At 33.2% G+C, this 16,885-nt stretch overlaps 1 protein-coding gene across 1 annotated transcript in view; it reads left to right on the plus strand.

Annotated features, from left to right (window-relative positions):
* Positions 1–16,885, plus strand: part of OSCP1 (Organic solute carrier partner 1) — a 42,645-nt gene that overhangs the window by 8,049 nt on the left and 17,711 nt on the right. Inside the window, exons 2-3 of the mRNA XM_075362327.1 lie at positions 306–625; positions 16,051–16,210. Coding sequence (XP_075218442.1) covers positions 306–625; positions 16,051–16,210 — 480 coding nt within the window. The remainder of the gene's footprint in view (positions 1–305; positions 626–16,050; positions 16,211–16,885) is intronic.

A 16,885-nucleotide genomic window follows, 5' to 3' on the forward strand; every position in this document is an offset into this window, starting at 1 on the left:
TAACAAACATAACGATATATATATCTTCCGTCAACTCAACTTGTCAAAGAGATGGTAATTGTTTATAACGTCAATGAAAATAACAATTTTTAATAAACAATATTAATAACATTTCAGTAACTTTCATCTTTTGGAATGCAATCCAAATGGACACCGACAGACATAAAAAAAGGTAAGATCTAAGTCACCTATACAAGTAGCAGTATAATTCAAAATTGTATAATAATATAACCTCCAATTATTATAGTTTATGGAATACATATTCAAATGTACAATGGTGTATAAATAGATTTTATTTTTTTCAGTTTTAAATGAAATAGCTGGCATCATGTTGAACCAACGATTCTTAGATGAACTTTTTAAACCGCAAGAAGTATACAATAAAGGAGCATTACGTAATCTATTTCATGATTTAGCCCATGCATCCATAATGAGGTTAAACGATGCTAGCATGGGTAAACTTTATGATTTAATGATAATGGCAGTTAAACAACAAGTATTTTTTGCTACTGAGCCGAAGGACCTAATTTTAATTACATTGAATCATTTAGATAATATTAGGTACTTAGTTAGTGCTGCAAGTATACACAAACAATTAGATTCTGCATATTTTTTAGTTATAAAGGTAATTAATTTTATTTTACTTTCTCCAGTAATTTTATTATATCCAAACTTCAAAAACAATAAAATTGTTAAGGTTTCGGCGAGAGTTTGCCGTCAATTGAAAACATCGAAAATCAAAATTCATCAATTTATTTAATTCTAGTTCTTCAAAAGGGCAGTGACCGAATCCAAAAAGTACAGATATATATGAAAGGCGAGATAATTGTTATATATTTTTCCTACTTCATTTTTCTCTACGCAAAAATATACACAGTTAAACATTTTCTTCCTATATATCGAAAATTAATTATTCATAAACATCAAATATTTTATTCCTCTACTAATACAATAACTAAACAAGAAAGAACATTTTTAATATAAAACAAATATGAAATCGTCGAGAAATAATTGGAGATAAACAATTTTTTTAAATACTTTTATATAAACACAAATCATATAATAAAAAAATTCGTCAAATTTTCTCAAATATGTTGATTGAAAATGCAATCAACTTTTGCCGGCTCGATTTCATACTTTAAACAAATGAGTGTTCTACTTCTTTACTTGCTTTTGAAAGACGATAATTCCCAATGCAAATCATATGAATTATTATTCTCTAGTTCTAAATCCTAATTAGTCATTTATAAAAACTTCTATGGTATAAAATGATTTGATGCAATTCGGGAGTATCATGCGAGACCGACCGGCTTGGTCTAGTGGTGAACGCGTCTTCCCAAATCAGCTGATTTGGAAGCCGAGTATTCCAGCGTTCAAGTCCTAATAAAGCCAGTTATTTTTACACGGATTTGAATACTAGATCGTGGATACCGGTGTTCGTTGGTGGGGTTGGGTTTCAATTAACCACACATCTCAGGAATAGTCGACCTGAGACATGTACAAGACTACACTTCATTTAACACTACTCATACATATCATCTCTGAAGTATTATCTAAACGGTAGTACCGGAGGCTAAACAGGAAAGAGAGAGAGAGAGGGAGTATCATGCAAAATACTGTGAATCTTAATTTATATAATTATTTTCAAGTTTTTCTTGAAAATATACTTAATTTTTTTTTTGAATTTTTGACAATGTTTAAAGTTAATGAAAAAGAAAAAAAATGATTTATTATTTTTAATTCGTGACAATATCTAATGATTAATCATTGAAAATAATTAATTACCTGAAAAAATATTAACGGTTTGTAATTTTCTTTGTTTCAAAAATTAATTCTATTCTTCAAAAAATGTTGTATAATTTCAAAAGAGCAAAACAAAACGGTAAATTTCGTTCACAAAATTGAAATATTTTTTAATAATTTTTTTATTCAATAAGTTAAATTTTTCCAAGCTAATTTATACACAATTAGAGGCAGTACTGATAGTTATGATACTTAAGAGTGAAGGTGACATTAGAAATGATTTCGTCACTGAATTTTCAAAATCAATGAAACATTTTATTAAAGGTAAAATTACATATGATTACTACTGTGACTTTTTAAACATTAGGAACATATGACAAATATACGAATAGAAACTTACGAATGATAATTAGTTCACATAATAAGGTGTGTAACATTCATTTAAAATTGTCACAAGGATACGTACTACCCCTAATGTTGTTGATCTTTGATCAACACTTGATATGTTCATTAAGTGATCTTTCTATTGAAATCAGAAATTGATTATTGTTTTTTATCGAATTTTTTCGCCACAACGGACAAAGTTGAACTTACTGTTCTAATGCATTTGCATAGAACAATAAATAATAATGTTAAGCTTAAAATATTTATTTTTCGTTGAAATTCCTTCTTAAAAGCATGAAATCGGGCCGGCAAACGTTTTTGCATTTTCAATCAACATATTTGAGAAAATTTGACGAATTTTTTATTATATGATTTGTGTTTATATAAAAGTAATTAAAAAAATTGTTTATCTCCAATTACAGGGTCATTCACGGGAACCGGATGTTATTAAAATAATCATAAAAAATTGAATATTTACTTTAACAAAGTTTTATTGGTATTGAAACACTTGTTAAATCAAAGCATTTGTTACTTACTCGTGAATGAAAAATTATGTACGGCAAGTGATGTCCATTTTGGGCAATACATTGTTGTAGCCATTCACGGTAACTGGCCTCAATTCTTTGCAGCATGTCTACATCAATCTGGGTGACGTGATGACGAATTGCGATCTTTAGGTCCTCCAATGTACGCGGTTTATTGCCGTACACACGCGATTTCAGAAACCCCCACAGAAAAAAATCACAACTACTCGAGTCGGGGGACCGAGGGTGCCAAGGAATGTCGCCGAATCTGGAAACGATCCGTCCCGGAAATCATTTGGCTGGAGTACTATTGCTATTAATAATCATTGTTTCCGTCCCGGAAACAAGTTACGGAGAACGCCCATCGCTGCCCTCGCTGTGTGCGCTGTAGCTCCATCCTGCTGGAATAACACATTTTGAAAATCGATTACCCGGTTTCGTTACTCAGGGATGAAAAACGTATTCAACATCGCAATGTAACGATCGGCTGTTACAGTTACGGCAACGTCATTTTCTTCAAAAAAATATGGTCCAATAACACCGACCTTTCCTATTGCACACCAGACAGGTCACCTTTGGGCTATGAAGTGGTCTCTCGTGAAGCCGATGTGGGTTTCTTTCTGCCCGATACCGGCAATTCTGTTTGTTGACGAAGCCATTCGGATGAATATGGGCTTCGTCACTCATTAACAATAACAAATTTTCATTTTCTGCGAAAACGGTAAGCATTTGTCGATAAAATTGTAATCGCTGCGTGAAATCTTGCTCGTTTAACTGCTGCACGACGGCTATCTAGTAAGGATGGAAATGCAGGTCTGTATGCAGAATTCGTCTTACCGTACTTGTGCTCATTTGAAGCGCTGCTGAATGCCTCTGAATAGAGCGGCGTGGGCTTTATTTTCTGTTTAGCCTCCGGTAACTACCGTTTAGATAATACTTCAGAGGATGAATGAGGATGATATGTATGAGTGTAAATGAAGTGTAGTCTTGTACATTCTCAGTTCGACAGTTCCTGAGATGTGTGGTTAATTGAAACCCAACCACCAAAGAACACCGGTATCCACGATCTAGTATTCAAATCGTAGTAAAAATAACTGGCTTTACTAGGACTTGAACGCTGGAACTCTAGGCTTCCAAATCAGCTGATTTGGGAAGACGATGTTGTCAAACCTAACCTAACCTAATGCAACAGTGTGAAACCTAACCTAAGGCGACGTTGCCAAATCTATTGCGGTGTTGCCAAACCTAACGCAACCGTGTGAAACCTAACCTAAGGGTGAGATATGGCAACACCGCAATAGATTTGGCAACACCTCAACATAATAATAAAGCTCGCGCATAATAATAGTAATAGTATAATCATATATGTTATCAAGTCCACCGCAACAGTTGATAACAATAATAATTTCTGTAATTCCCCTTTTCGCGCGGTTTTCCTGTTTACCAAGAGAAAAAAAAATTACTATTAAATTATAATAATAATATTTTTAAAACAATATCTCTTATCTTTTGTAGCAAATGTATTTTCGCGATTAAATTAAAATAATAATAATATTTTAAATCAATATGTTTTATCTTTTGTTACAACTAAAATAGCAATTTTATTTTTGTGTGCGGTTTTCCTGTTGTATATCTGTTTTTAAGTCTACCAGTTTTATATAAAAGCAGACAGATGTTTTCATAGATTTATAGTGTCTTCTCAGTGTACTAACTTGCTGTACGACGACATTAAAAATATTATAAAGGTGAGAAAATTTTCTTAATAATTAGAATTTTAAGTAATATCTTGTAATTTTAATTGACATTATTATTAAATATATAATAATGATGATAATTAGATTTTAAGATAATATTTTATAAATAATATTTGCAACAATATTACTATTTTTGTTCAATTTAATTTATAACAGATGTCACAAGATATATTTTCTTCAGACGATCAACAATTAAATGATGCAGTCGACGAGGCTGCCAGTCTGACGCCTTCTCCGAGCCTTGATACTAATAGTCACTCATCTTTACCAACAACGAGTCAAACAAATACGAATACTTACCGACCACGCTCGCCACAATACAGTGAGCCTGTTAACAGGTCGGTTAGTAGCATCAATGATGCTAACGCCGAAGAAAACCGCCGGGTAGCAGCAGGGGAATGGGAAAGGTTGTTGTATGTTGCGTCACAAGTAACTGAACGTGAGCTATCATTTGCACCTACTGCGTTAGAAGAAGAGGAAACTGCACCGCTTCTACTGAATGAAATTTCACCCTCCCAGTCGTCCTCGCAAAGGACCACTATTACAACTGAATTTAGGGTTGAGAGCAACGTTGATAATTTGGTAACTACATTTTTTAATATAGTTTTTTAACTACATTTTTTCACTAGTAAAGTAAAAACGATTATGAAGTTTTATTTTTTTCTATTCTTTTTTTTCAGAATGGTGATGAGTATAACACGTTTGTCTGTCCGAGAGCGAGAAATATTTTTCTGAAAAGAAAAAAAATGCATCACCGAGCGGCGGCGGCGAGGAAAATGTCGAATCTGCTACTGACGAAGAAGAGATTTACGAATCTGCTACCGACGAAGAAGAAGAAGAGACCCCCTCCGAATCTTCCGACATTTCCAGCGATTCGTTGATTATCGGTTTTGTTCCAGGAGGACGAATAATATCATTACACCATTTGATATGTATTCTAAAAAAGCACTTCCCGTTATCGATAATTGAAATAATAAAAAAGGGTGAATACTTCGGTAACAAAACTGATGTAGTAAAGCTAATTCTTTCAGATGTTATCGAATATGAAAGTTTGCAAAAGAGATTGTCAGACTGGAATTTCTATCTTGTATATTATTTGTGAATATTTTGTATAAAAAAATAGTTCAATCAATAATTATAGCTGTGATACAATAAAGTTTTTTTTCTTTTGTCCTTACGTGTTATTCTTTTTTAGTATATAAGTGATGGTTGCGATGCAATGAAAGTTAATTCAACGCTAAACTATGAGTGTTAAACAAGGTATTGCAAAAGAGCTTCATAAGCAAGCGCGTAGAAATTTCCCCACGAGACATGTAGAACTAAAAGGGGTATTTGATTTGTATCAAGCAGATTTAGTTGAGATGATTGATTATTCTAGAGTTAACAGAGGCTATAAGTATATTCTTACACTAATAAATTGTTTTTCCAAATACGCTTTTGCTTTTCCTTTAAAGAGTAAAAAAGCGGATGAGGTTGTAAAAGTTCTCGAACCGATATTTCGAAAATATAAAATGAAACACTTTCAAACCGATGATGGTAGGGAATGGTTTAATTCAAAATTGAAATCATTATTACTAAAATTTAATATCAATCATTATTCGACTTATTCGGATAAAAAGGCGTCAATAGTTGAGCGATTCAATAGAACTCTCAAATCTAATATGTGGCATAAATTTACCGAACAAGGAAACTACCGTTGGGTAAGTATATTAGATGAATTAGTCGTTAACTATAACAATAGGGTACACAGGACTACCGGTTTTAAACCGAAAGATGTTTCTTATAAAAACGAACGCAAACTGTTGATGAATATATTTCAAGCTGTACGAAAAAAAGACCGCCGTCGCCATGCGATTGCACGAAGTAAATTTAATGTAGGCGATCAGGTAAGGATAAGTAAGTATAAAAAGACATTTGCAAAAGGATATCTTCCGAATTGGACGAATGAAGTTTTTACAGTCTGTAAGGTAAAAACAACGACGCAGCCTATAACGTACATTCTTAAAGATAGGAGGGGAGAAGTAGTAAAGGGAAGTTTTTATGCAGAAGAACTTAGTAAAACGAAATATGGTAACCATTACTTGGTGGAAAAGATATTAAAAAAAAGAGGTAATAAACTATTTGTTCGTTGGTTGGGGTTCGATAAGAAAGAAGATTCGTGGATAGAAAAGAAGGACCTTATAAAATAAAAATAATTTGTTCCAAATAAGTTAGTACAGTAGAGATGACCACCGCTGAAGGGCAAGATCGGAAGTTAACGGTAATTAACTTCGATCGTTTAATAGGCGATATAATCGATTTCGATGCGAAAAAGAGACATAGCCCTCTTTTTCCGAACAATATCAGATGTTTGGTTGTAGGTCCTTCGAATTCAGGTAAAACAAATGCGGTTTTCAACCTTTTGTTTGATCCTAGCGGATTAAAGTTTAATAATATATATGTTTTTTCTAAATCATTGTATCAACCTAAATATTTATTTTTAAAAATAATAATAGTTTGTTGTCCGATGTCAAAGGAATAGGTTATTATCCTTACAGCGACAACGATATCATTATAGCACCGGAAGACACAGAGCCAAATTCGATAATGATATTCGACGATGTAATATGCGAAAAACAAAATAATATAACAAAATATTTCACAATGGGCCGCCACAATAATATCGATGTAATTTATATGAGTCAGACGTATAGTAAAATCCCTAAGCAATTGGTTCGCGATAATGCTAATTTCCTTATGGTTTTTCGCCAAGACGAAAGAAACCTAAGACATATATATCACGATCACGTTACACCTGATATGTCTTTTGAAATGTTTAAGGAAATATGCAACGAGGCATGGAACCGCACGCAAAACGGATTCATGGTAATAGGTAAGGAAAGAGATATAGATAAAGGTCGTTACAGGTTTAATTTCGACACTTTCATTAAAAAGCCCGCTGAAAAAAGCATGAAAACAGCTTGCATGCTAGCGTATAGGCCGGCATACAGGCTTTTAAGAGCCCGTACGCTATCGTGTAGGCTACTTAAAGTAATTTCTTATATGTTTACGTTCAGTATAAGGTTGAATGGCTACCTTGTTGGAACATGAGCGGATTACTGCAAAAATTGCAGAAATCCGCAGAAGTATTAAAAGGAAACATGCCGATTTGACAAGAGGAAAGTTCGAATCTGACCTAAGATTACGGGAAGATTTTAAACCGCTTACCGAACCCCTGATTAAGCTTGCTGAACAAATCGGTGATTCTGAAGAGGTTAAAACAAAGCAGTCGAAGAAAGAAATTTACCCGAAGGTGCGAACACCACCGCGCGAGTCCGCCGAAGAGTTGAAAAATAAAGAGGAGCAGGATTATTGTGAATTTTAGAAAAAGTTGGATATGAGTGCTATGTTCGATCAGTTGAAGAAGATAGAATGAAGTATGGCAAACGTTACTACTATGATGATGGTTCGCCTAGTATGCGTTCTAGTATGGCCGACGACGAGATGAGCGGTTTTAGACGAAAGCAAAAAGCTAAGAGGTTTAATTCATACATGGCTTGACGACGGATCGAAACGTCAGCAGCGGTCGAAGAAACCGAACCGTCGACAAAGGACGTACATGAAGAGACGTTCGAATCAGAACCGACTATCGAAGAGCTGCTGCGTACCCCCGACGGGAAGATGAGGGCGAGCATGACTGTCAGAACCAGTCTTCGGGAAGGATTGGCGCAAGAGTACATTCTCGACGCAATCAGGGACACGGAGAACAACTTGGACGGCGTGTATGGCGTCCACTTCGACGGGAACAGTCTGAAGATCGGTGATGCGATCGTAGACTTTGATCGAGAAAGTAATATTCTCATAAGAGAAGTGACATACCCTGCTAGTCACGGTTTGTTCAAATTGCTATTTAAAAAGCGACCCATGTCGTATACGGAAGAAGATTTGGAAGAGTATAAAAAAATTCTGATCGCGACGAACGCGCATAGAAGACATCATTCTGCCCTGGAACGCGTGAAGACAAACCCGGGACGCAAGTACATGGATATAATAAGCAAACTGTTTCCGCCCGGTCCTTCTAAAAAACGAGGAGAAGGTCTGATACCTTCTGCGATGACGTTGAACGAAAACCGTAAAATAGAATACGTTTATTTTGATGATCCTAACGAAATCTGCGAGAGGTTAAAACTGTTGATTGCGTCAAAGAAAGCCGGTAATACAGCTCATGATAATGAAATTATATCGATAATCGAAGAATTAAAAGAACGAGGGCTGATAAAAGAGAAATGCGTACTGTAGTCTAGCCATTTGTGATCATGCCAATCAACAGGTTGGGTCAGTCTGAACTCAGCTCGAGGATCCCGTTCGGGATCACCAATGAGGGAAATATCGACGCACGCGAAAAAAGAATCTGTAATTTGGCGTATGCAGAAAATTACGATGATGCCGTCAATATGAGCGACTGCTTGTTTATCATCCAGCAGTACGCTACAAATCGCGGTATCTTAATGTGCGAGGAGCAGAGCAATCTTAAAGTTGTCGATTTCAAAGGCGGTCGCGCCAAAAACGCTGCTAATCCGGATGATGAAAACGATGTAATAACGTTAAGTTATGCGCGGTTTCTTATCCAGCAAAAATTCGACGAGGTCGTCAATATGATGAAGAAAAATGAAGAAACCTCTTACGAGATCTGCAACATGGAGAAGAAAGATCAAGAAAAAATTTCTTTCGCTGGTAAATTCACGAACTACCCTGGAGGAAACATAGGAATTAATAAGAAGCCTGAAAACGAATTTGATATAAAAACGGAGGAATCATATGAATACCTTTAGTCGGCTATAAAATGAGGAGAGCGAACAAGCGAATAACCAGTAAGAAAAGAGGAGGCGGTTTGGCAAGTTCGATCGCAAAAAGTATTGCAGGAACAGTACTCAATCGAGCGGCAGACTTACTTCCTTTTGAAGCTCACATACCGGGTTATCAATACTGCGGTCCTGGTACCAAATTAGAGAAAAGATTGCGGAGAGGAGATCCAGGGATAAACCCACTCGATAAAGCTTGTAAAGTGCATGATATAGCGTACAACGCTTACAGCGATTCTGTACGGAGAGCTCAAGCCGATAAGGAATTAGCAGAAAGGGCCTGGCAGAGGGTGACAGCACCTGATTCCAATATTGGTGAGAAAGCTGCTGCGTGGGCGGTAACAAACGCTATGAAATTAAAAAGCAAATTCGGCGGAAAACTAAAGAGATCATCGAGCAGAGGTGTGCGGAGAAAGACGATAAGAAAAAAAAAGAGGAGAGGGTGTTTATCTGGAGCCATATCGTCCAAAGACTGGATGCGGTGTAAAAAAAGGACGGCAAAGCCGTCAAAGAAGCCGGCAAAGATTGGAGTCAAGTATAATTTTTTATTTTTGTAAAAACTATTGTATGTAAAATTAACGCCAATCTGTTTGTACTTACTATTTGCATATATATATATATATATATGTAATTGTTCATTGTAACGTCGTTCCAGCTGTATTTTAGTTTTAGTTTTTGGTAAAAATAAATAAATTTATATAAAAAAAGAAAAGGCTTGTTTTTTTTCTAGATATGATTTAACCTCTCCTTCCTCTAAACTATTTGAAATATTTATATTTATAGGGTTGCGATCGAACCGGTATGATCATTCTTCAAACGAAAACTGTGAAAGCATGTTCGTTCTAATTATCGGTTTCTTTGCTGTAGTGGTTAGTACTGTTGCTGCAGAGAACTTCGATCCGAATCAGTTTCTGCTAAACTATGGTTACCTAAAAGGAGGAGATAACGCGAGTCTAGCCGATGAAGAAGCGATAGAAGACGCTGTGAAGCTGTTTCAAGATTCTTTTAATCTCCCTGTAAATGGCAACTTGAACAACGAGACTGAAGCCTTTATGCGCGCCCCCAGATGCGGCGTAGCAGACGTTTTTCCGTACGCGGTATCTAGAATCACTTGGAGAAAACGGGAAATAAAATGGCACTACCAGCGGACATCGGCTGAAAAGATGCAAATAGCGAGAATGGCCTTCGAGGAATGGGCAAAACACACCCAACTGACTTTCACTCACAGTTACTACGAATATGATATTCTCATTTCAGACAAATACGGCAGCCACACGTATGCTAAAAACGATAAAGTCAGGTGTCCGAATATACTTGACGGTCCTGGTGGTATCTTAGTTATGATCTTGACGGTAAAGCGGACAAAGGCAAGACCAGTCTATTTCATACGTTGTTGCACGAAATCGGACATGCCTTAGGAATTCGTCATTCTTACAATAAGGATGCGGTCATGTATCCGTATCTAAATGGACGAGCAGCAAACTTGAGCGAAGACGACATACTAGCCGTGCAGTCGCTTTACGGCAGCAGCATAGCTGCGACGAACACTACTCGAAAACCGTCATCTACACCTTCCGCAACCCCCGCAATCACCGACGTATGTGCGATAAACGAAGATAGTAACTATCAAACTCACTACTTGTTAGTCAACGGTAAACTTTACGTAGTCTTCAAGAAACAGCTGTGGATAATAGACATCACTGACGGTGGTAAACACGAAACCAAAAGCTACTACAGGCCTCTATCTATCATGGATCGGTTAAGGTTTCTTTCCGGTACATTCAAAGGAGTGGACGCGATTTATCAGCGACCGAATGGTGAAATAGTACTATTTTCAAATCAAATGTTGTACATGTTTAACCTTCACACGCAACAACTGATCGGAGGTTATCCTAAGAATGTTTGTTCGCACTTCAATATTGTCCAACCCTGTAAAATCAACGGGGTTGTAAACACATATACTGGAAAAACGTATCTGATTTACAACGAGGACTACGTGTCAGTGATAGACGAATGCACCTTTACTGCGGCCAGAACAGATCTTGTTTCTAATCTATTTCCTGGAATACCGGCAGATATAGATGGAGTAGTTCGTTTCAACAACGGGATGCTTTATTTTTTTAAGAATGGAAACTACTATGAGTTTAACGAGTTCAACAAACAAGTTATTAGATTTGGAAAGAAAGATCATGAATTATTTGGCTTACTGTGTTATAACAATATCATTTTAAAACAATTCATCGAGTTCATCACCAAGTATCATGTTTATCCTAAAAACAAAATTTAACCGATGATTTTTTTTATTCTAAGCATGTTATGTGATTGTAATACTTGACATAAAAATAACATTCATAACTACCAGTGTCTATTATTAATTTACTTTCATCTTTTTTTATCCAATGTTTTTTAGGAAAATAATTAAGAAAGGAAAAAAAAGATAAGACGACAAATTTTATTTTATTTATTTCAATATATATGACATTTAGCTTTTATTTAAAAAAATACATTTTTTTCAATATATCAAAGCAAATATAATTTTAAAATACAATGAAATATATATATATATAAACAAAAATATTACAGTTTTAACTTTAACAAAGTATTTACATTAAAAAAAAATCAGTATATAATATAAAACAGTTATTTATTTTCTATATACTCATATAGTATTTAGTTTTTATTTTTTTTCTAAATCGATATAACATAACGAATATAGTTTTAACTTTATTTTTTACACAATGAGATATATTAATTAAAAAAATAATATATATTCAAACAAAATATTTATAACAAAGCAAATATAATTTTAAAATACAATGAAATATATTTATTTATAAACAAAATATTATAGTTTTACTTTTATTTAAAAAAATAATAAAATAACATAATATATAACAAAGTAATTAGTTATTTAAAATTAACACAAACAGTATATAATATAATTATGACAACTTTTCGGTTTTTAGCAACTTTGATATTATTTCCATAATTACAAAACATAATTTTTATACAATATATTAATTATAAGTAGACATACTTTCTATGCAAAGCCCAGTTTACACGGGTAGGAACATTTTTTTATATAAGCTGCATAATTGGAAGAGTTTATCGCTCCTTTTAGTCGCCTTTTACGACAGGCAGGAGTTACCGTAGGCGTATTCTACATATTGCCTCCCAGCCTACAGGGGGGGAAAACGTTTTATTCGTTATAAAATTACTCTGTTTTTCAATCGTAAGCTGAATAAAGTACCTGGCTATATGATTCGCTTGATAAATAATTAAACCACTCGTCGAAATGAATGCTAACGAAATAAACTTTAACTGCACTTACATATCTTGGATTAAGTAAAATTGATAGAATATTACTGAATTTGTCAGTCGATGACAACTTAAACACAACACGTTCTTCGTTGTTAAATAATCCCGGAAGGTCGTCACAAAGGTAATAGTCTGCTAAATCTTTAATAGTAAGAGTAGAAATATTAAAAAATATTTTAGTCAGACAATTTAAACATTTAGTCGGATTTGGATCCATTTTAAAATCGTATTCAGCATAATAGTTTACATTAAAGTTCAATTTACTTCTATCTAATAATGATAATAGATGTTTTAACTCATCATCGAGATATAATTTCTCGTTTATAATATTTTTGACCACTGCCAAACTTGAATATGCTACTAGTGAAAAACAACTCCTGTGTCTTGGTAAAATATAATTCGATTTAAAAAAAACATTATAAACTGAAAAGAAACAAAACAGATGTTATTGAATGATTACATATTAAACTTTTTTTAGCATGTCATCTTCAAATAGATTGCTCAATTCCAATGGCGTATTTTTATGCCCGTAAGCTTTTGTATTAATTTCATCAATTGCGATTCTTTTATCGTCATAATTACATAACGCTAATTTATTTACCGTAACCGTATGAATAATATGTTCTTTAGATCGAAAGATTTTCATCTTTCGATAAAAAGTTGACGCGGGCTCTTTCAAACAGGCTTTATAATCATCTAAGGTAATTTCGTTTTTAACAACATTTTTCCTAACGCCTTTAGCTTTCTTTTCTACCTTTCCAGCTGTCGTTCTAAATGTATAAAGTTTCGCTCTTAAACCTATGAATTCGACAATCGGCACGCTTTTACATTCGTCCTTGAATTTACCAAGAACCTTTTTATTAGCAAGCGAATTGCAGGGGTGATTTATCGGATAATCAGACGTGTCAAAATACTGAATAAAATCTTCGTTTTGCATGTCGCGATAAAAATCAAAAGTTTCAATTTGATAAAAAACTGTCAGTATCCATATATAATAATTTAACTTGCGAACCATATTTCGATTTTATAACATCGTAATGAAATTGATACATTAGTGTTTTGCTTAAATCTAAGACGGCTAAACCCACGTAAATCGGTTTATCGAAATATATTTTCACTTTAGAGCACTGTACAGCGCATAAATTTTCACCGTAAATTATTCTGTCTAAGAATGTAGGTTTACATATAAGTTTGGAAAGACGACGCGGACATGAAACTAATTCTAAATTTAATCGTTTTCTTACGTTTTCCATACATTTACCAAATACTGCATTGTTCATTAATTTAAAGAAATCTTTTTCAAAATTATTCGATGCAACCTGTCTATTAGACGTATTTAGATCAATATACGTTTTCAACCATCTTGCTTGTTCAAACTGGAGAATTCTGTGCACATTAATTACTTTTAATCCATGATAAACGGCTTGTTTCAAGACTTCATAATGACAAATATAATTTTTCTTCGTCTCTAAAGTAGCTAGTAATTTGCATTATTTAGAAAAAGGCGGCGGTTTATTCTCTGGAAGGAATGGTAACTCGTTGTGATCTAAGTGCAAGCTCTCAGGGTATTCAACGTCAACCTCAAAAATGAATCCTATTCGGGATTCTGCAGGAATACTACACACGTCTTTTAGGATAATATTTTTTAAATCATCGCGGACCCACATAAAATTTTTAAAAGGTAAGTACCTACTCATAGCCCAGCCGTATAAGTTATTGGCATCGATATAGGTAAGATACTTCCGAGGGGAGTGAGAATCGAAACCATCTTTTACATAAGGATTATTTGCAGACGCGTATTTCGTAACGCACATCGACATTCCGCCTCGAATTCCTTTCTCTATGAAAAGAATCGTATCATAATCTGTCAACAGTTCAAGATTTACTTTCGTTTTATACAACATAGCTTCAAACGAAAAACCTGGCGCGGTAAGATAATGTGCACAATCCAGTCCATATTCCGTAAGACACAAGGTTCTAAAATTTTCAAATACGTCGGCTAACAACAAAACATCGCATTTAAGATATAGATCGCTATAATCTCCAAGGGTAAAAACGTCGTTATCGTGCTGGGATTTAAAATAATACCATACAGTTTTCGCATGAGCATAATCTTTATTATCTACACTCGAGCCGGTTAAACTGCTGTAAAACTTTTTTTTAGACGGCAGCCAAATCTTATTGTAAACAGATTAAGAGTTTTATACGGCATTGGTTTGGGGGTTATATATTTTACTTCATAAAACAGATTGTATTGAATTTAAAAAATTTTATTCCACATAACTGTAATTGTATTAACATTTTTCAGAATCATATGAAGTAGTTAGGAATTTAATTTTAAAATTTAGTATTTTTTTAGAAATAAAGAATAATGTTTTCTCCAATAACTTTTGCTTAAACTGCTTGCAGCTGGTACAAATAATATGTACAGTGCTCTACATACATAAAAATATTTAACTGTTATCAAAATTATCATTAAATACTTTTGACAATTTTAGAATTGAAATATTTCCAAGGAAGAGTATCCTTTGATTTCAACGTTATGCTGATAGTGTAACGGCCAGTTAAGTAGTATTTATAACAATGTGATCAGATTTTTTTCAACTCTAGTAAAAAAACGACATGATGATGTGGTTTAGTAATCAAATATATATATGTATATATTGATGTCAATTCTTTTCAGAGCTCTTTCATTTTTAATTCTCTTCACAGCTGTTTCATGATAAGTTTCCTTTTATTAAAGAGTGAAAAATGTTTTAAATTAATAAAAATCTCATAAATTACTTTCAAATTTAGCTCTCAAAGTAATGTTGACATATATTAATATTATTTCATTAGCTTCTATATTTTAACATTTCTAAATTATCTAAAAGTTGATTTTAATTTTTTTTATATTAACTTGAATATTAGTTTATTATTTAAGATGAACAATTCTCTAGCCAGGAAGTAATAAAATTTGTCTTTTACACTATTTATAGATATTTTCCAATTCTTGAATTGGAATTATATGAAATTTATTTTTATTAAATGGTGTGAATAATTTATCTGTAGCAGACAGTAATTTACTTTCATGCCCACTGTGTTTCACATTATTATTAGACTTTTTATTAATTTCACACTATTATTTTCTCAAATTTTCAGTTTATGGCTAGTGTTACACAATAAATAATCTACAGTAAAATCTTAATCTGTGTATTTAGAAATTTAATTTCCATTAAAAAACCTAATTTATTTTCCATTGAAAAACAAAGTTTTGAAATAGCAAAGATGATTAAAAACAATAGGCAGTAATTTCTGCAGTAGGTAAGTTATACTTATTTTGGTTTAATTGCCCTGCTCCCCATCACTTTTATTTTCATGTACAGAATTGTTTTCCTTGTTTGGTTAACAAACATCATTATATTTATTTAACTTTGATAGTATTATTACAGGCATGAAAATGGTAATTCTTAACAAGTTATAGTTATTAAATGTTATGATTTTCAGACATATGGACAAATGAGTTCTGGGGAGTTACAACGACTACGTTATAACATTCTAAATTTTTTTCAAGATATTAGGGTAAGAGTCTCAATATTTTTAAGACAACTTATCCAAAATAATGATGGAAGTTTTAAAATTCCAGCAACAACTATCATACCTTATGGTGAGAGTATATATTTTTTAATGTACATACAAATTTATCTTGCATCTGTATTTATGTCACCATTTTGTTTTTAAATATAACCATGGATTTCCCAGTTATTAAATGCAAGAATACATCTGATGTGTTTAGATGCAACATACAATTTATCTATATACATATTGTGTAATATATTCACAAAATAGTTAGTCAAAAAGAAACTTTCAATATTTTTTAAATGCTTAATCATAGAATGGAGTAATAAATAGGATTTAATAAAATGAGACTTAAAAAATCACACTTCATAAGAATACTTTCTATTATCTATACAAAAAACTTATAAATATCATGTTTCTGACTTGGGCTTCAATAAAATTAATTTCACTCTTGTCCATTTTACACTGTCAAACTGTATAAATACAAATTACAGATTATTTTACTATTCTAAAGGATAAAAGTAATCAGAAGGATTTTTACATTTGTTAAAATTAAACTAATTAGAATATGATGTTCAAAATATGTTTTATTTTGCAGTAGCTTGAATGTTGTTAACAGTTGTATGCGCTCGAATAAATGTTAAAGTTAAGAGCTACAGGTTCATTGTTGGCCTTGCAATTAACTGTTTGATTATTGCAAGCATTTATCATTTATATGAAAAAAATTGGATTTATCATAAAATTTGTATCCATCATAATTGAT

This window comes from Lycorma delicatula, chromosome 1 (genome assembly GCF_047948215.1).
Source record: "Lycorma delicatula isolate Av1 chromosome 1, ASM4794821v1, whole genome shotgun sequence".
Classification (NCBI taxonomy): domain Eukaryota; kingdom Metazoa; phylum Arthropoda; class Insecta; order Hemiptera; family Fulgoridae; genus Lycorma; species Lycorma delicatula.